Source organism: Dermacentor variabilis, chromosome 5 (genome assembly GCF_050947875.1).
Source record: "Dermacentor variabilis isolate Ectoservices chromosome 5, ASM5094787v1, whole genome shotgun sequence".
Classification (NCBI taxonomy): Eukaryota; Metazoa; Arthropoda; class Arachnida; order Ixodida; family Ixodidae; genus Dermacentor; species Dermacentor variabilis.
This window is the reverse complement of record NC_134572.1, coordinates 125,658,635-125,678,363: the sequence shown is the minus strand read 5'-3', so window position 1 is coordinate 125,678,363 and position 19,729 is coordinate 125,658,635. Positions and strand designations below refer to the sequence as shown.

Sequence of the window (19,729 nt, the reverse complement as noted above, 5' to 3'; positions counted from 1 at the left end):
TTTCTGAGTGCAGCATAATCAGCTGCCACAAAGATAGATGCACAGGAGAAATTTACCATCATCATCACCAGCCTAGCTTTATGCCCACTGCCGAACGAAGGCCTCTCCCTACGATCTCTTAATTACCCCTGTCTTACGCTAGCTGATATCAACTTGCGCCTCCAAATTTCCTAAATTCATCACCCCACCTAGTTTTCTGCCGTCCTCGACTGCGTTTCCCTTCCCTAGGCACCCATTCTGTAACTCTAATGGTCCAACGGTTACAGATTTTATGTATTATGTGACCTTCCTAGTTATTTTTTTCTCTCAATGTCAGCTAGGAAATTGGCTATCCCCTTTGCTCTCTGATCCAAACCGCTTTCTCATGTTACGCCTAACATTTTAATTCCATCGCTCTTTGCGGCAGAGCACCAACTTGATTGGGGAGCCGAAGTTCCTCAGGACAATCCAATAAAGTTATTGTCACTGTCATCGCTCTTTGCGCGGTCCTTAACTTGTTCTCGAGCTTCTTTGTCAGTCTCCAAGTTTCTGCCCCATTTGTTAGCACCGGTAAAATGCAATGATTGTACACTTTCCTTTTCGAATGCAGTGTTAAGCTCCCTGTCAGAATATGGTAATGCCTGCCATTTGCGCTCCAACCCAATTTTACTCTAACTTTTTTTCTCATGATCAGGGTTCCCTGTGAGTAACTGACCTAGATAAACGTATTCCTGTACACACTCTGACTGGCGATCCTGAATTCTTGTTCTCTTGCCAGGCTATGGAACATTACCTTTGTCTTCTGCACGTTAATCTTCAAGCCCACTCTTACACTTTCTCGGTTAAGGTTCTCAAGAAGTTATCAGAAGCGATAAATTATCAGAAGCAAAAGCGATAGTAAGCAAAACTTCCATGCGCGTCAGTATACCATCCGTTTTGTTGTCAGGCAAAAAAAATATGCTTCCTAAACTCAGTAGAAAGGTAGACAGTGTATCCGTGAATTTGGGGTCGTGTGCCTGTATTTGAACGCTTGAAATAAAGTAAAAATGAAAAAAAAAGCGTCAGTTGCAGGCGCGCTAACGTATGCGCCTTCGTGTGCTTCACTCAGTCCTTGTGTTGAGTCGCGCCCCCTTGCATAATACAGCCCTTGTTTTACTTGCTCTGCCTAGTCATGCGAACAGCTTCGAGGGGCAATGCCATCTTGGCGCGATCGAGAAGGAACGCGCCTTCAAGCATAGTGATCTAGCACTCTTTGTCCCCCGTGCCCGAGTCAGCGCATTGGGATTAAAGTCCGACAAGCCTCGCTCTCGTTTCGACGCCCGGCCCCATTTTTCGGGATGTCTCATCGCCAGGGAACGACTGTGAGACGAAGGGGGGTCGCGGTCTTTCCTGCGGATACAAAAGAGAGGCCAAGCCCTATCCGCTCATTCTCCGTTCGAATGATAACGCACCGCCCATGCAAAGGACTACGCGGGTCTCTCTCTCTCTCTCTTTTTTTTTTTTTTTGAGTGTTTCCTTCCCTGCCGTGCGACTCCACGACACGCGTGATGTGGGCGTGGCCCACCCTCACTGCGGGGGAGGGCGGGGGGAGAACTCCCGCTGATACAGTGTTATGTTTCCTCCGTATCTTCCCACGAACGGGCGCTTTTTTTTTTTTTGTCGATCTCTTACGATTTGTTTTAGTAGTAGCGTCTTCTCTGAAAAGCGCCGTCACCTCTCCCACTCGCGGGCAGTTCCTTTCTACCGGAGTTTCTCTCACGTGAAATTTTGCTGTCGCGTGACATGACGTCCGTTTTGCTAGGGCTGGCTGACTTTGATCGGATGGATAGGCCCCTACGTGACTTCTGTCGCGTGCGTTTCTTGGAAAGGTGGAAAGGCGGGCGGCTTCAAACATAAGGCTCATCGAGTGTCCTCCAAACAAAATGTAGGCTTATAGCGTGTATAAAAGACAGAAATGATGCGATGGAACTACTTCTGCGAGAGTACGAATGCGTGCGTGCCTGCGTACGTGCGTGCGTGCGCGCGTGCGCGCGTGCGTGTGCATTCATTCCTTTGTTTTTAATCATGGGCGAAATTAGGCAGCTGGTTAATCGACAGCCTATTTTCACTCGCAGAAGAGGCCTAGTGGCAACCGCGTTATACTGCTGACCACGACGTAGCGGGTTCGTTTTCCGTGCGCGGCGGCGGCATTCTGGCGGAGGAGGAGGGCAAAAACGCTAGTACATCTCGCGTCTTATATATATGCACAATGAAGGATCCTAACTGGTTAAAATTGATCCAAAGCCTCCCAGTGCGGTTTCTCTCATAACCACTGTGTTATTTCATCATTTAATGAACAACAATGGGTGCGTCCACACCATCTATCTGAAGTTCATCGCTCAAAACTCGACCGTCCGTCATGCGTTGTACCCGACGCGACAAAAAATGTTCTTCGATCGCGCTAACAGCACTGACAGTGCGTTCACGTGTCGATGTATTACTTGGGCATCAGATACTGGGTAGAGAATCTAGATACCAATGAACAAGGTTTACAATCTGCGTCTTAACTCATCTTCATTACCTGACAAGCAGTGTAGGCCACGCCACCAGTTTCCTTTGGTCGCCAAGTGGTGTTCGGTGTACCGTCCAATACTGCCCAACTGTGAGCTTTGTGTTGTCTGTGCCACGTGGCTATATCTCAGTGCACTCTCCGGGGATTCGCGTATTGTGGGCATCCTGCGGAACATAGGAGGGAAAGCAAGGATAGTCCTATAACACAATATAACTGACAACGGCACTAGCTGGCGATCTGGTCGCTTTCACTCGATAAGCTCGCACACATTGGGATAGCAATGCCGGCGGCTCTGCAGCTTCAACCAAAGTATTGTGCCGTCTGTATGCCCATTCACTACTTACCGTGATTGCCGAAATAGTGACTGTCTGAGCCATGCGCGTAACCGCCGCGGCCATTGTAAACAACCGAGCAAACGCCGATCAGAAGGCGCACAATTAGCGGATGATATCACCGGACCAAATGTGTCGGCGCCCGTGGTATATACGGCGCCGTAAAAGGGCTATACGTCCGACCTCAGTCGGAGTCCTCTCGCCTGCTTAAATCGAGGCCGCTGGCCGTTGGAGAGGTGAGAGGAAAGTTATTCGACACAAAAGAAAATTGCAGGGCTAAAGGCATGTGCGAGGAAAAAAATGAAGGACACAACTGTTCGTGCTTCAGGCGAGCAGCGACGGCCGGCTTGTATTACTCCAAAAATAACGTGTGCCCGAAGCTTCAGTTCGGACACATCACAAACAAATAAGCAAGCAAAGAGACAAGATGGACGGCGGGATTATCACAACTGTCGTGCCGCTTCCCATTGGAGAAGGCGACCAATCAAGGCGCGGTAAGAGTGATCCATGTCGTGCTTCCTCTGTAATAAATCTTCTCACAACCGCGCGACGAACTGTAGTCGCTGAGGCCGTTCTCCCTGTTTGTGGAGAGAGAAGCTGTCGGGCACGCTTCTGTTCGTGGCGGTAGACCTCTGTCCAAGCGGAGCTTCATTACATATGCACGCGCTTTCCGGCCGGGCCCGTAAATCTCGCGCCAAGCATCGCGCCCGCGGGGTTGCTGGGATTTAATCCTCGGCGCCTCGGAGCGAGTTATTGTCGCTCCTGCTGGCATGCCTATATTGGTATTGCTAAAACGGTGCAGCAGTGTGAAACCTGCGTGGCATGCTGGGCGATCAGCAGCGCCCGGATGAAAACAGTGCAGAGTTTCCAGTGTCTGTGTTTCTCATCTCGCCATCATCAACTTAAGTTCACAGAAGAAAAGCCCTCTTAAGGTCTCCTGTTACTCATGTTCTGTGTCAAAAGAGCCCGCTTTGTACCCGAAAAATTTCAGTCTTTTTTACATAATCTAATACCAGAGTAGTATATGGATACGCCATTTACATAATTTCATAGCAGGATCATGTCATCTGCAAATTATAGGTTTCTAACTCGCCTAATATTTTCAAATCGATGTCGAGCGCATATTGCAACCATGACAGTGAACAGCAATGGAGATATTTCGTCTTCGTCCGCCTGCCAGACGGACTTCTTAATGGCTTTTTTTTTCTGCTCCAACTGTAAAGGAGCATTGTATTTTGGCATTATCTATGTAGATACCTACTTTTTTTAGCGTAATAATGCATGTATCTTCTGTTCTTCGACTCTTCAACTCCTTGACTACGTTCACAACGCTTGAGTCACTGACGCTGGTTTCGCTGCACATTTGCGGTCATTTTCACATTTCCCGGCTTTGATACTAGATTCAAAGCTCGCGCAATCCCTAGAGTCCTTAGTTGTCGTACCACTCTCTTTGCACAGTCGCGTGCTTGCAGTTCCCGCGAGGAGGCCTGGTACGTAGACACGCGCGTTTCTTCAAGACATGCCTGAGACATGCCCTGTTCGACCACTCTTGACCACTTCAAGGAACACGGTACACTTCACCTACGCGAATTCCTATTTGACAGGCATGACCACTATAAAGACTCGACAACGCTGCACCTTTCTTTATAGGGAGACAAAGTACAGTCCACGCCCACGTCCTTTCAACTCACCTTCGCCGGCTGGCACGCGCCGGGTCACGTCAACGCTGGCGGCGGGGTCGCCGTCGGTGCATGCCCCGCACCATCTGCATGATCCCGTGTCGCGGCGCAGTCCCGGGAATAGTAAATCGCCGCGGAGAGACAGACGACCTGTCGCACGCTGTTTACAAGGTCCTGAGCGATGTCTTTTTTTCGGCTGCCTGCATTTCTTTCGCCGTGCTGCCCCGTCGGGCATCTCCTGCTGGCCCTTCGCAAACTTTCTTCGGCACCACCGCCACTCACGTCACCTCTTTCATTTTCGTGCAATCCCTCTGGTGTCGTTACGTGCTGCTGCAACCGCGCGGCAGACGACACACAGGATGGTATATTCCGTGGCGTGCTGCGTAACGCATCTGGTTTGTATGCAGCTTGCGTGTCGTGCGGGGAACACGAATTCGCTCTTTGAAGTTTGAGGTGATGGTAAAGAGATGGTTTCTCTATTTCAATACGGTTTCCTTCCATAATCTTTCCGCTTACCTACTCCCTAAAAAAAAAGAACAAGGAAAATAAATATAGTGCGCAAATTTCAGTGTTTCACCCGAATCAACCTGCCTGCCGTGGCCTCCAATATACATGCGCAGACGCTACCGCTCTCAGAGTCTGTTTGGGCCGGGCGCCCCAACCCTCTCCCCCCCCCCCCCCCCCACTCCTCCCAACAAGTTACCAAGCTCCAAAGCTGCGCGACAGCGTTGTGGTTAGTGCGTTGAACTATATCAACCACACGAGCGCAAAGGACGTGGGTTCGAACCCCAGTGTCGTTGTCGGACGAATGTATGTTTTGGCGCGACAGCAATTATGCGGACACTCGCGGTGCGTTCGCGCAATCACAACTGCCGCCGCCGTTGTCGTGCCGTCTCGGTATCGACGGCGCTCGTGTGGCCCACGCGTGGCAGGTCGGAAGGTTTCCAGAAACTCGAGAGACGTGCAGTGCCTTTGGCTGAAGAAACGAAGAAGCCAGGTAGTCGCATCCTTATGCTCTGCACAATGTAGAGTTACTGTATAAGGCTCCCCCTTTCATCCAGTTGAACTGAACGAAAGAGCTTTTCAACTAATGTCACTGCGAAGAAAGTACATTGTGCGCTGGTGTACGCAACGGCAGAAACCACGGGCACCCAGTATCCCTTCCTTGTCTCCTAATGCGCTTTCCCTTTCCACTCCCATCCGCGCAGTGCTTCGCGACGAGTTCCGGCAGCTGCCCAAGAGCGTCCGCGTGGCGGCGGGCGAGTCGGCGACGCTGGAGTGCCTGCCTCCCAGGGGCCACCCCGAGCCCACGGTCACCTGGTTCAAGGACGGCGCCCAGGTGCAGCCGGGCACGGGGCGCGTCCGCCTCCTGGCCCAGGGCTCCCTGCTCGTCGCCGACGTGCGGCCCTCCGACCAGGGCCGCTACGTGTGCCGGGCGGCCAACATGCTCGGCACCAGGGACTCGCCGCCGGCGCTGCTCTCCGTGCACAGTTGGGTGACGAATTTATTTCTACCTGGGTGCAGCTGCATTTCTACGCTGTGTCTTGGACCCTTAGACTGTACACAATTGATGATCAGCGGGATATCTCGTCTTTAAACATCGTGTTAGACATTACAGCGCCCTTAAATGTAGAAATTACAAGAAGCACATTCCCAATCAGCTCCATTATATATATATATATATATATATATATATATATATATATATATATATATATATATATATATATATGCTAGAATAATAAGCTAGACTAAGAGGCTAGATTAATAGTTATCTTAGTTAATAAAAACCCGCTATAGTTCCGCTCGTAGTGTCCATTCATATAAGGCATCTTTTATTTTACCTTTGATTCATTTCAGTTTGCTAGTCATAATTTCGCTAAAATACGTTCACATATAGCATGGGCAGGCTCTGTTCTCGCTCTCAATCGTTGGAACGCCTTAGCGCGTCTTCTGTCGTTGTTGCTTCCCTGCTGGCCACATGCTGCGTGTAATCCGTCGAGCATGCGCAGGTGTCCCCTAATATGTGCAATACCGCCGGTAGCGGTACAGTCAGTATGATATTACAAAGCATTAATTATATCGATGAGAGTGGGACACATGCGAACTTAAAGATTGTCGCTATGTTTTTAGCATGCCGTTAATGTATATTAACTTCATCACTATAGCGATACCGTCCTACCTGCAGTAGCCGCTACGCGTGCTCCAGCTCTATCACACGCGAATGCATAGTTATCGCCTAGCATGCAGATTGGTACTGGCAACAGGAGAGCCCTAACTGATGTTACAATGCCCGTTTCCAGAGAGAGAGAAAGAGAGTGAAAGGCAGGGAGGTTAATCAGACTGCACCTGGAATACTGCCCTTCACTGGGGCATTGTTGGTAGACATCGAAGGTTGCATGCTGGTAGGTAAATTACATTATTAGCGTGTCTACCATGTCATTTCGGCATGTTAAACGGGGAAGTTTAGCGACTATATAAGCTACAGACCATGTCGCCGAGATTCTTCTCAAATCTCTACGTGATGGCAATGTTATCCGCTCTAAATACCCAGACTTGAGCAAACCGCTATCCCCATGCTTGACACGCTTAACAATGCGGCCCGCAAAGAGTTGTTGTGCACTGTGCCCGAGCGAGACCTTGTGCCTCAAGTAATCGACCTCTCTAGCATAGCGTGTTTCACGACTAAGCGTGCAGCGTTAATCCCTTCCGGCACATTTTCACCATGCCTTGCTTCAAAGTTAACATTTTTTGCGTCACAAAAAACACAACCAGAACTGAGTGTAAGAGCTCCAATCGCGCAGCGCTTCACCGGCTCCCACCGCCGTTTCTCTTCAGCGAAGCCCTACTTTGTCCGGGTCCCGGAAGACGTGACAACACTCGCCGAAGAATCTGTTCAGTTCGAGTGCAAAGTCAACGGCGACCCCAAGCCAACGGTCACCTGGAGGAGGCAGGATGGAAAGATGCCCATTGGAAGGTGGGTCGCGTGGCTGACAAAAGCAAAGCGCTGGTTTGGTGCTTTCGCGAACTCTTAACACGATACCGCCACGCGCTAGGAACGCTGGAAGCCGAGGACGAAGTGTGTGCGGTAGCTGCTGCAGGAACGACTAGTAAACGATCGTTCGGTTGGAACTGACTGCTTGCCTTTTCCTCTCGTGACAATATTGTAACATTAGGCACTACGCAAAATTGAGTGTACTTCACTTGATTCACATGCCGTGTAAGTAGAGTGAGTTGCATATGAGTCTTTGTAACTTAAAACCAACTGTTAAACATGTTGCAAAGACCGCTCGCCAGGTTTGGTTACCCAATTTTATGCCGCGCTATTTTGCGCAACCTGCTCCACAGTACTTTACCAAATATTGTAGCTGCCTACTTCACCGTCAGTATATGTGTAGTTTGCATTTTTCTCACAGAAAACACAATGAAAACACAAGGCAAATGAGTAGCTAACTGTAGCACCTGATCTGTGAACTACACAAATGATGTCCATAAAAAACTCGCAGACCTCGAATATTTTAGGAGCTTATGGCTACATTCGTAATAAAACCCACCCTACACGGACCCACCCCTACCTAGAGATATCCTGTTAACACTTAAAAGCACTATTGACTCCTTATTTGACATGGCTTATGCGTAACGAGTATTTAATAGTTCATTCGTCAAAAACATGTGAACTATGGAACACACAACGCCACAGGTGGCTCAGAGATAAATGCTATCCCGTTATATAACGCAGCGTGGGAAGCCCAATACATATATATGGCCGTCATAGCCGTGGATCCACAGATGCTGAAGATGTGTGGTGCAACCAGTAGATAAGAGAGAGAGAGAGAGAGAGAGAGCAAGGACAGAAAAGCAGGGAGTTCAACCAGACGAGCACCCGGTTTGCTACACTACATTGGGTGTGCGTGGGGCAGTTTGTTGAAATGTTAGCGGACATCTGCAGAGGGCGACAGCAATTAATCGAAAGGCCCACTTTAGCTTCCACCGCAGCCAGTTTTGGAATGGAAATCGTCAAATGATTGAGAAACGTATTATAATACGCGAGTGCAAGCCGTAATTTTGACTTCGAGTTAGGGCGAATAATTAAAAAAAACTTCAGATCTACAGTAAGCGAACAAGGGACGCCTCAGCCTTGAACCTTAAGCCTGGACAAGTAACTTGTCAAAACGTTCTTTCACGGCTTAAGAGAAAGCTTTAGCTCGGGCCCAACTTCGACGCGACCAATTCAAATGCATGTAAAACGCCAAATTAAACATTTTTCGGAGATAACCCCTGGACCTATTTTAATGAAAATTTGCTGCATTTGAGAACGAAAGTTAAATTCTAGTGACTGTTGGAAGCGGAATTTCGATGTATGGCCTCAATTTTCTGAAAAAGATATTAGAAAATTCGAAACTTTAAGATAAATAGAAGCACGAATTAAAAAAAAATTATGGCTCTTCATCCAGAACAGATATCGCGGTTCCAAAAACGGTATCCGCTAAATCATTGAAAGCAGACAAATTTGATATGTCAAATGGCATCTTACGTGAATTTCTTACGCTGTGTACAAGAGTTCCGCAAATGCTGTATTTACATATTACTAATTTTTTTTAGATTCATGTCTAACATCAATTTTGTCCGCTTTAGATCTACTATTAGATGCAATTCACATATTTGTTACATCATTTTTCTTTGCTGAGTTACAGCGTTGTAAACTTGATCGTATCGTTTTCTGAAATTTTTCGATTTTTGCCACTTTTTTAATAAATAATTGGCAGGGAAAAAAATTTGAAACCAACGGTCAATAGATTTTAAATCTTTCTTTTGAATGCAACAAACCTCGACGAATTCGGTGCGGTGGTTGCCCAGAAAAACGAATTCTCCTTCTAATGTATTTAGATTAGAGCGCCCGAGCTAAAGCTTCCTCTTAAGGCTTCAGGCTGATGCCTTCTCGTTCCCCCACTGTTGGTTACTTGTCTCCGCTTACTCTGACCCCTTTGACTTTTTAAACACTTTAGAAGCTTAAAATAAGGAAGCAAACATGGCGGAGTCCCCTGTAGCTCTGTGTTTGGCTTTTCAGGAACAAGCTTTATATCAGCGTCGAAACAAGTGAACAGCTTCGGCAGATGAGAGAGAGATGTAAATAGATGTAAATGAGAGAAAGGCAGGGAGGTTAACCAAAGTTAAAGCCTCCGGTTTGCTACTCTGAACTAGGGGAAGGAAAAGGGGAAGTAAAGACGAAAAGCAGAGCGAGGACAAAAAGAAAGGCGTGAAAAAAGGAACGATGGAGTCATTATAGTCTTTCTAATAGGTCACTACCACCTAAAAAGGTCAACAAAGCCTTGACCGAGTGTGGGTGCGACGGCAGTTCATCTCGGCATTCCAAAACTGCCTGTTCTGAAAGGGGTCCGGCAGACTGATTCGCCTTACTCTTATAACTAAAGACAAAGGACATGTTTCAGTTGTCATTTCTTATTACTGGGAATGTGGTCTACGTACCCGCATTTAGGGGACAACCATACGTTGGGTCAGCCCCGTGCGCATCGCTCGCTACGTACGTAATGAACTGTCCGACACCCTTTCCATGAATGGGCTCACTGGCTACATTCGCAACAATCTCTAGCTGCTACCGGCAGCCACTATTGTCTACGGCAGCGTGCGAAAGCATATATTACATCATGTACAACAAAACCTGCGTAGCTGTGCGGAGAGTTCACCATGATTGTAATTATTGTTAAAAATAATGAATAAACCAAGCGCAGGAAACATGTTTACCCAGAAATAACGCATTTAAAAAAATTCGACAGACACACTTAGGACTGCTTCTGTGCGGGAATGCCAAAGCGTTGTAGTCGCTTTGGTGAAATGTTTTCGCTTAGGTATTCATCCGTATGACGTCGTTCACGTAGTAAATTTGCACGGCGTTCCTTTCAAGACATGATGGTGGTGGTACACCTCGTTTTATACACTCCTACCCACAATGGAAGATTGGCCAAGAAATAGACACGCGGAGCGTAGTAGTGCCATTTCGTATTAGGACCGTTAGCGCGTGATAGACGACGATGACGACGGTGACTCACACACCATCAAAAGTGTTGAGCAGCAGTGTCATTTTGTATTGAAGGATCATTAGCGCGAGATGGAAGACGATAATCCGCACGCCATCAAAAGTGTTGTGTGAGTTTTTGCATATAAGGAAGACAGGATGCCACGTTGTGTACGACACTTAGAAATTTTACGTCAATCCGAGCATTTCTTCACGTGTTTTTACTCTTTGCGCCGTCGGCTATTTTTGGTACCACGTTTTGGTCACGCCGGCGCCAGGTTTTTTTTTCTCGAAGTGGGGCATATAATGCTTTTGCATTAAAAAGAGACATCAATGCGGGTATCAAAAATTTGAATGCCCTTCCCTGAAACAATACCCGTTCAATAATTTGTGTGTGTTTCACTGCAATATGACATTTAGTGCGGAGAAGCTCTTTTGTTGCGGTGGCGTTCTACAAGTTCGCAGACAAGGAAAAAACAAGCTGGCGTGCATATTATCTCGACCTCCAGTTTAACTCCATGTCCTGGACTTTTTTTTATAACAATCGGGCGCTTTTTATTTGGTTCAATGCATCTTTCATTTTCTTCATTTTTTTCGTTGTGGCAACCTACGGGATGTCCTCTAAAAACAACCTCTAAATGTCATATTCATTATCCCCTTTTTTGTTATTGACACTTTTTATGAACACATTTCTGTAATTGACGCGTTTACTCTGGCTATGAGACCAATCTGCTTTGAACGTGTGTGCCAATATTTCGAAGTCAGAATTTTCTGTCTCTGTCTATTCTTCAACATCTCGCAAAGCGCGCTTTAAAACGTCATTTTCAACACCTCTCGTTCTCCTTCTTTAGGGCATACGTTCAAGAGGACAAGAGTCTGCACATCAAGGATGTCATTCCTGCCGATCAGGGAACATACATTTGTGAATCAGAAAACATTGTTGGCGAAGCTTCTGCTTCGGCGACACTTACTGTGCACTGTGAGTTGTATTTTCATATTATCTGTCACAGCATGCCTTGCTAACCAGCCATAAACACTTTCATAAGCTCTCTGGTGATCACTGCATATGTGCAAGTTTAGGCATGTCGCAGGTCAGAGATGCCCTTCTGTCCAATCTGTTCTCCTTCTACAGATTCATTAAAGCATATATATATATATATATATATATATATATATATATATATATATATATATATTGTAAGCATTTACGCGGACTTCATCTTCATCTGCCCAAGTCATCATCAGTCATCGGCTCGTGTTCGTTTTCGCGTCGGCGCCATTTCTTCCTTCTTGGAATAAAGCGTCGTCTCGACCGTGGTATTTCAGTGTGTGTATATATATATATATATATATATATATATATATATATATAAGCAGCTTAAACCACGCAGTTTCCAGAGCTCAAATTTTGCGCAGGTATAGTTTTAACCTGCGTTCTTCTCACTGCAACGTTTGTAGGCAATATTTACTCGTAGATCATCGCCACTATCACCAGCCTATTTTTATGTCTACTGCAGTGGACAAAGGCCTCTCTCAGCGATCAGCGATCTCCAGTTATCACTGTCTTAAACGAGCTGATTCCAACTTGCGCCTGCGAATTTCCAAATTTCATCAACCCACATAATTTTCTGCAGTCCTCGACTGCGCTTCCCTTTCCTCGGCACCCATTCTGTAACTCTGACTGCCCACCGGTTAACTACCCTACGCATTACATGGCCTGCCCAGTTCGATTTCGTTTCTCTTAATGTCAGCTAGAATATCGGTTATCCCTGTTTTCTATCTGATCCACACCGCTTACTTCCTGTCTCTTAACATTACGCCTAACATTTTTCGTTCTATCGCTTTCTGCACGGTCCTCAACTTGTTCTCGAGGATCTTTATCAAGCTCCAAGTTTCTGCCCCGTATGTCAGCACCGGTAGAATGCAATGATTGCACACTTTTCTTTTCAACGACAGTGGTGTGGGGGCGAAATGCGAAAACACCCGTGCACTTAGATTTAGGTGCACTTTAAAGAACCCCAGGTGGTCAAAATTTCCGGAGTCCTCCACTACGGCGTGCCTCATAATCAGAAAGTGGTTTTGGCACGTAAAACCCCATAATTAAATTTTTTAACGACAGTGGTAAGCTTCCAGTCAGGACTCGGCAATGCCTACAGCATGCACTTCAGTCCATTTTTATTCTTCCGGAAATTTCCTCCTCATGATCAGAGTCCCCTGTCAGTAATTGGCCTAGATAAACGTACTCCTGCACACACTTTAGAGGCTGACTGGCGATCATGAATTCTTGTTCTCTTGCCAGGCTATTGAACATCACCTTTGTCTTTTAGCGTAATCGCAGCCGCAAACGAAACATTAACTCAGAGGTGTAGGTTACCACAAGCGCGATAGACCGTCGCCGCTCTCGCTTTTCAGTAGTCAACGACGCCTTGGTGTTGCAAGCACAGCGGTATGCCGAGATAGTTCACCTATCTCGTTGCGGTGAGAAAAGCTTGCTTTCGCAGGGTGACGTTATACGTGGCGAACACGCTATGCGTGTGTCAGAACACCACAGCAAACTGTACAGCAAGCTGCAGCAAACTGTACAGCAAGCTGCAGCAAATCACAGCAACGTGCAGAGTAGCGGGGGCGGCCCAAAACTTTCCACGCGCAACCTGCACTCACCCGCATGTCTATCCTTCACGATTGTGAATGCAACCGAATGTCCGCACAAGTTTGTCGGCATTGTGCAAAATGTCTATAATAAAGGTTACTTTCACGACATTTCCAGAAAATACTGTCTACAAGACTGTGCTGCACTAAATTCGCGCATATAGCATGAACTGCGTGATATAATTCTTCCCGATAAGTTAATTCTGCACTTAGAGGCTTTTAGATACCTTTCGTGGCCAAATGTCTGTAGATTATTTGGTAATTTGGTAACAACCAGCAGACGACAAACTAAGCAATATGGTCTAGTTTTCCTTTCGCGCCTAGCTATGAGAAAAATCAGACTCTTAATTCGCCTCGTGTTGAACAAATTGCTTTAGTAATAGAACAAAATTCCGGATGCTGTATTCCGAAATTAGATTTCATTGCTTCTTTGATACGTCCAAGTTTTATTTGTAAAAGAAACATTACATCATTGTTATAGCTTCAACTGACATGCCAATTGCGTCCAGACAGGAGGCGCAAGCTATAGCAGAAAGCACTTGAAACAACGGTACCGGCATGAGAATACGGGGGCAATTTTCACACCTCGCCCTTTCGTTTTCTCGCTCGTTCCAGCACGTCCGACATTCCGCCTCACTCCCCAGGACCAGAAAGTGGGGCTCAATGGCGTCGCCAAGTTTGACTGCCTCGCCACAGGCAACCCCCCACCCTCCGTGTTCTGGACCCGAGAAGGCAACCAGGTGCGCTTCGCCTTTGTTTCGCGCATTTGCGAATGTGATGAAGCCCAATCCGTGTTCCTATCCGTGAAATATTACATACGTAACCTCCTGATAAGCACCAACTGCCCGCATTTTAAGGAACTTCTCATGACTGACTACTAAAGAAGCGCGATTAGAAACGCGTGCGCGAATTGACTGTTGGGCTGCTTGGCTCATGATCACAGAAAACCAGAGCTAGAAGACTCGTGACAGATTAGAACGGAGCACAAGGACATTGCGTTGACTACAGACTGTACGTCCTTATTGTCTGTGCGCTCTGTCCTATTCTGTCCTGTCTTCCAGCGCTGGTTTCATGTGATGCGTGCGAAGCAGCACATCAACACAGAGAGCACCAACCTTTACGACGATCAGTGACGATAAACTCACCACTTCGAAATACGAACGGGGGCCTACCAATGTCAGTGTTGGGCACTGATGTCAATAGGACAACGTTCCACGAGACGGGTTGCGCAGAAGTAATTAATGCGTGATGGTGTAGGGTGACACACAAAGGCTTCCCGCGGCATTTATTTCTTTAGGTGGGTAAGAAACGTCGATCATTTCGTGCCTCGGCAGTCTTCGGTATCAAATTGTGCCCATAGCGATAGACTAGCGCCCACTCTCTGCACCTGCTGCAACTACGACCAATCAGATTCTCGTGGTCGCATCATTGTTGTGCAGTGAAGATAGACCTCCGGTAGAGCGCGAAAAGGTCGCCGGCGCGCTCCCGAAATTATCTCTCGCTGTCTCGCCAACACAGGTGCTGATGTTTCCGGGCAAGTCACACGGCCGCTTCTCGGTCAGTCACGAGGGCACGCTGACCATCACCGGGGTGCGCAAGGAGGACCGTGGCTACTACGTCTGCTCGGCCTTGTCCGTTGTTGGCTCGAGCATGGCTAAAGGTCACCTGGAGGTCACGGCGCTCGCAGACCTCCCGCCGCCGATCATACGCCTGGGTCCGGCCAACCAGACGCTGCCGCTGCACACGACAGCCCAGCTACCCTGCGAGTCTGGCGGCACGCCCACGCCTTCCGTGCAGTGGCTGTACAACGGTTCACCTCTGAGCTTCGAAGATCGGCCCCGATCCACGCAGCTAGAGTCCGGCATGCTGCAGATACAAGGTCAGGAAGTGGCGCCTTCGGGAACAGCTCCACATTATGCTTGAAATTAGAAAGACAGCGCAAAATATTGGTATATCGCTGAAAAAGAACGGTCAATTCGATCTATTGTTAAGTTAAAGGAGCTGTAAGGCATCTATTTTCAACGCCGCGTTTTCTTCGCTTTGCTTGCCATATCCCTCTTTACGTCATTACAAATGTGATAGATCAGACCTGGTACAACACGTGCGATGCCCGAGTTACACATCCGGTCTAGCCGAACCATGTTGCGTCTCTGTTTCGTTTTATTTTTGTGCGCCGTGGTGGGGTAGTGGCGATGGCGTTGGGCTGCTAAGCCCGAGGGTGAGGGATCAAATCGCGGCCACGGCGGCCTCATTTTATTTCGTTTTTATCGCCAGTCAGCCTATGAACAGGCTTTCCTCAACAAAGCCAAGAACAGGTCTGTTGAGCACGTCTGCAAACAGATTTTCTTTGCGGTCGATTCGAACGATCAGCGTTTTCCCCGAACTGACCTGTCTAAAGCTGTTGGCATGTTTCATTTTAGAGCGATAGCTCTACTACTCCGAGCGCAAAACCAGAGAACGCCTGGTTCCGTAAATCTGACCTTCAAGCTCAGTCAAGGTCCCCCCAAACTGGGACTTAGCCTGCTACTACCGGCGGCTGCTGCGTAGGCCACGTGGGCGCCCATATGTTGAAAGCGATCTGCGATGTGTACAAAGTGCACCGAGTGCTGGTACCTTCGTACGCGCTGTGCTTTCGACGCTTAGTTCGCGTTGAAGCGAGATGCAGCATGAAGGTCAATTCACTCGCTGCTGCTGCCCCGCCAAGCAGCGTCTTGTCTTGTGGTGCAATTGTAGATGCGGTAGTTGCTGACGGCGCTGAGCAGCGTCCGTGTCCTTTCCCAAGGTAAGCAAAACCGTGCTATCACTCGACAAACTTGGTTTAACAGCCATGGCAATTTTTTTCTTTGGTCTTTTTATCTAAGCATGGGAATTTAACTGGAAACAATCCGCAAAATAGCTTCTCCCAGTAACAGTAAATAAATAAATTAATTAATAAACTACTCAGCCAATCAGAGACAAGCGCTGAACACAACCTGTCTGTTGAAATTTCGCTGTCAAGTGGTGCCTTTAAGGAACTGCCTAAAAGCAATAGTCCTCCTCGATACTTTACTTTTTTAAATATTAGTGGTACGCCTAGGTGCATAAAAGAGCCAAACTTTGCTGTGTGTCCTAAACGAACCATGCCTCCCCCTTCCTAGTTCACGCCATTTCACGCATAAACTGCAGGCTTCTCACAGTGCAAACATGTCATGCAGTGAAGTGTCCTTGGACGAGCATGCAGTTCTAACTGCTTTGATTATTGGTGAAAAAAATTTCGTTGCATGCTGGTCTGTGCAAACACATAATAATAATAATAATAATAATAATAATAATAATAATAATAATAATAATAATAATAATAATAATAAAGAAGAAAGAAAAACATGTGGCCCTTATTATGTGGTCTCTTTAAGTACCTGTTCGTGTAGGTCACTTGACTACCTTCTTCCAATGGAAGCACACGCGACAAATGCAATAGCTCTATGTTGCATTTGTTGGAAGACATTTAGAAAGCGACATTCATAACCAATGACCAGTTATTCACACGAGTTTCTGTCTGCTGCTGCATTTTCACAGACCTCCAGTTGATGGACAGCGGTGCATACACTTGCAAGGCTTCAAGTGAAAGTGGCGATACGTCCTGGACTGCGTCTCTCACTGTTGACTCTCCGCACAATCCAAACGTGAATTTTCATCGTTCTCCTGACCCCTCCACATTCCCCGGACCTCCTTCACAGCCTGTGGCGGTAAATACAACGGAGACTTCGATAACCCTAACTTGGAAACGGAGCGAGAAAGTGGGCGCATCATCCCTCAAGGGATACACAAGTAAGTCGGAGCTGCAATATTACTTGCACCTTGCGTACATCATGTGTAGCCGTGTCTTATAGAGGTACCATGAAGATAATAACCAATCTAAGAGCTGCAACGACATAAAAGATTAGCGTTCATCGAGATCAAGGACAGCACATACTAATGCGTTCACTCTTTTATTTAACAAAATTGCCATATTGAAGAGTTTCTACAAAATCTATTCGTCACAATGACATTGAGGTGAAAAACAACTACATGATGAGAGCACACTGTAAACACAGAATCTTTTAAAATGTGCGCACATTTACGTTTTCCTTGGTATATGCGGCGCTCTTTACCGTAAATAACGGCAAACATCGCGGCGGCTTTGATGTTATGGTTGGTCTTCGTCAGCTCTAAAGGTAACGTTGATGTTATAAAAGTTTGCAGGGAAAATATGCACTTAAGCTCTGCGTAAGACATCAATAGAGCCTCTTATCTAAGAAATGTAAAAATGTGCATATTTATAGATGTTATCATGTCTAGAGTGTATAGATAGCTTGCACGTGACGTCATGGACGCAGCTGGTCACCGTGACGGTGCTCAAATGTGACGTCTAGGATGACGTCATTGTGGGATATTCACTGCCGCGGGTAATCTGCTTCCATTGAGGAAGGCAAGCTTAGGACAGGCCCGTGCCCTTCCGGCTGTGGTGGAGAGTGTTGTAGCCACGTGAGACGCCAACGGACGCAGCTGCTTATCCTGCTGGTCCACCAACACGGCTTCTAGGATGACGTCACTGAAAGACATCTATACGTCAGTTTCCACTTCTTCGTAAATTCGCTACAAGTGTTCGGAATTGTATTCGCAAAAGCAATGCTTTTCGAAAAACTGTCCTACGTAAGAGCGTTTCGCCATTGGGCGGCGTTTGGGTGTGAGTCACTCATGATATAACCATCGGCCTAGTAGATCGAGTAAGTTTTCTGAATAAAAGTCAAGAAATTTAGGGACAGGTTAATTGGTGTCGCATTTCCATTTTCAGTTGAGTACTACAGCAGTGACCTCCAAAGTGGATGGGTTCTGGCAGCCCATCGAATATTTGCCGAAACGTACACCATCCGAGCCTTGCGCCCCGACTCACGCTACATTTTCATCGTACGAGCTGAAAATTCTCATGGTCTCGGTGTTCCCAGCCCTGCCTCTGAAACTATAAGAACCTTAGGTAGGTATACTTGTTGAAAAAAAAAAAAGTGCCTGTGCTGCTCAAAGCAGCCCATCAATACAGAAGACAGCGACGGGTAAATGCGAGGTATTACGCGAGGCATTTCCCTCGCGTAATTACTTTTACCCGTCACTGCCTTCTGTACTATGCACAGATATAGCAGTGCACTGCGTCAGTGTAGAGACTTATTATCACGCACGCACACTGCCACAATAGTGGAGCTCCCATGTTATGCCACACTGACTGAACAGCATAGAAACATGTTGTCATATGCCAAGGATGGTTGAGGAGGTGACGACTTCGCCCGAATGGTAAACGTCTGTGGCCCACTTTGTAGTGCACAGCAAAATGAAAGCGGGAACTGGCATTGCAGAGCACTACACGTGTTAAGCACGTGCAGTAGGCGTGCCGGCTGAGCAGCGCACTTAGTATAAGACAGACCTGTAAATTTACATTCCTTTTATTGTTTCGAGTTGAAATTTTCTAGCTCTAATTGCCCTTTTTCTATTATTTTTGATCCACAGGACTGGCACAGCACTTTCTGCCCGAGTACAACCTTGACGAAGCACGAGCAAAGCTCAGTGCCAGTGTGGTGATCCTTCAAGACATACGCGCCATGAGTTCAACAGCTGTGAAGTTGAGTTGGAAGGTATCCCCCATGTTTCCATGATTTGATTAATTCATCATGACATGTTTTGCAGTTTTCCTTTTAACACAGCAAACTTATACAGGTGAATTATGTAATTTTTCGGTGTTTTTCAGTGCATGCCATTGCTTTTATCTTGTAGATAGCGCATGAGACCATGTGCCTGATAGAAGCGACTCTTTCTCGTTGAAAAGGGCGGATCTTTAACGAAAATAACCCCGAAAGCAACTTATGTGAACGTTGCGTGCATAAAGGAATATTCTGCGAACTTAACCTGTTTGCAGAACAGTGACTTGTTGATTTAATTTATAGGTAACAGATAAAGTCTACAGGTGGTCATTATTCAGTTTTCTTGAAATGCAGTTTTGGGGAACCTCTTTGGGAACTCAAACATTCCGACACTTCTCCGTCGAGAATAACAGATGAATTAGACTGGTCAGCCCACTTCCAATTGTCAGTCATGAGTTTCTGCTGGGTTACAGAAGTTACGCAAAATGGGCTAGTACAGCAAGGTCAGTTGAGCCGCGTAAGCACTTTCACCTCAGTACTAATCAGGAGCTTACATGCATCAGGGAAGCGGAAGAAAAAATAAATAGAAGGCCACTCACAGGAATGCTGACGTCCAAAAATAGCGGCAGCTGGCGAAGGCACGACGACGGCACGGCGACGACCACGCACAACTACGCCATCACCCCGAACGCGACAGCTCGCGCGTCAAGTATCCGGGATTGAGTCCTGGGTGGGGACAAGTAGTTTCCTTCTCGGGCGACTCCTCGCATCAAAAAAACATTATGACGACGATGTTGGTAATGATGATAATGATTATATGATCTGTTAGATATCACGGTAAGACAGTGATGTCAGCG

General features: G+C 46.9%; 1 protein-coding gene across 1 annotated transcript in view; it reads left to right on the top strand.

Moving 5' to 3' along the window:
• LOC142583145 (protein sax-3-like) overlaps positions 1-19,729 on the top strand; it is a 181,969-nt gene that overhangs the window by 136,194 nt on the left and 26,046 nt on the right. Inside the window, exons 3-10 of the mRNA XM_075693489.1 lie at positions 5,750-6,031; positions 7,380-7,518; positions 11,427-11,554; positions 13,840-13,964; positions 14,743-15,103; positions 16,780-17,031; positions 18,038-18,217; positions 18,742-18,866. Coding sequence (XP_075549604.1) covers positions 5,750-6,031; positions 7,380-7,518; positions 11,427-11,554; positions 13,840-13,964; positions 14,743-15,103; positions 16,780-17,031; positions 18,038-18,217; positions 18,742-18,866 — 1,592 coding nt within the window. The remainder of the gene's footprint in view (positions 1-5,749; positions 6,032-7,379; positions 7,519-11,426; positions 11,555-13,839; positions 13,965-14,742; positions 15,104-16,779; positions 17,032-18,037; positions 18,218-18,741; positions 18,867-19,729) is intronic.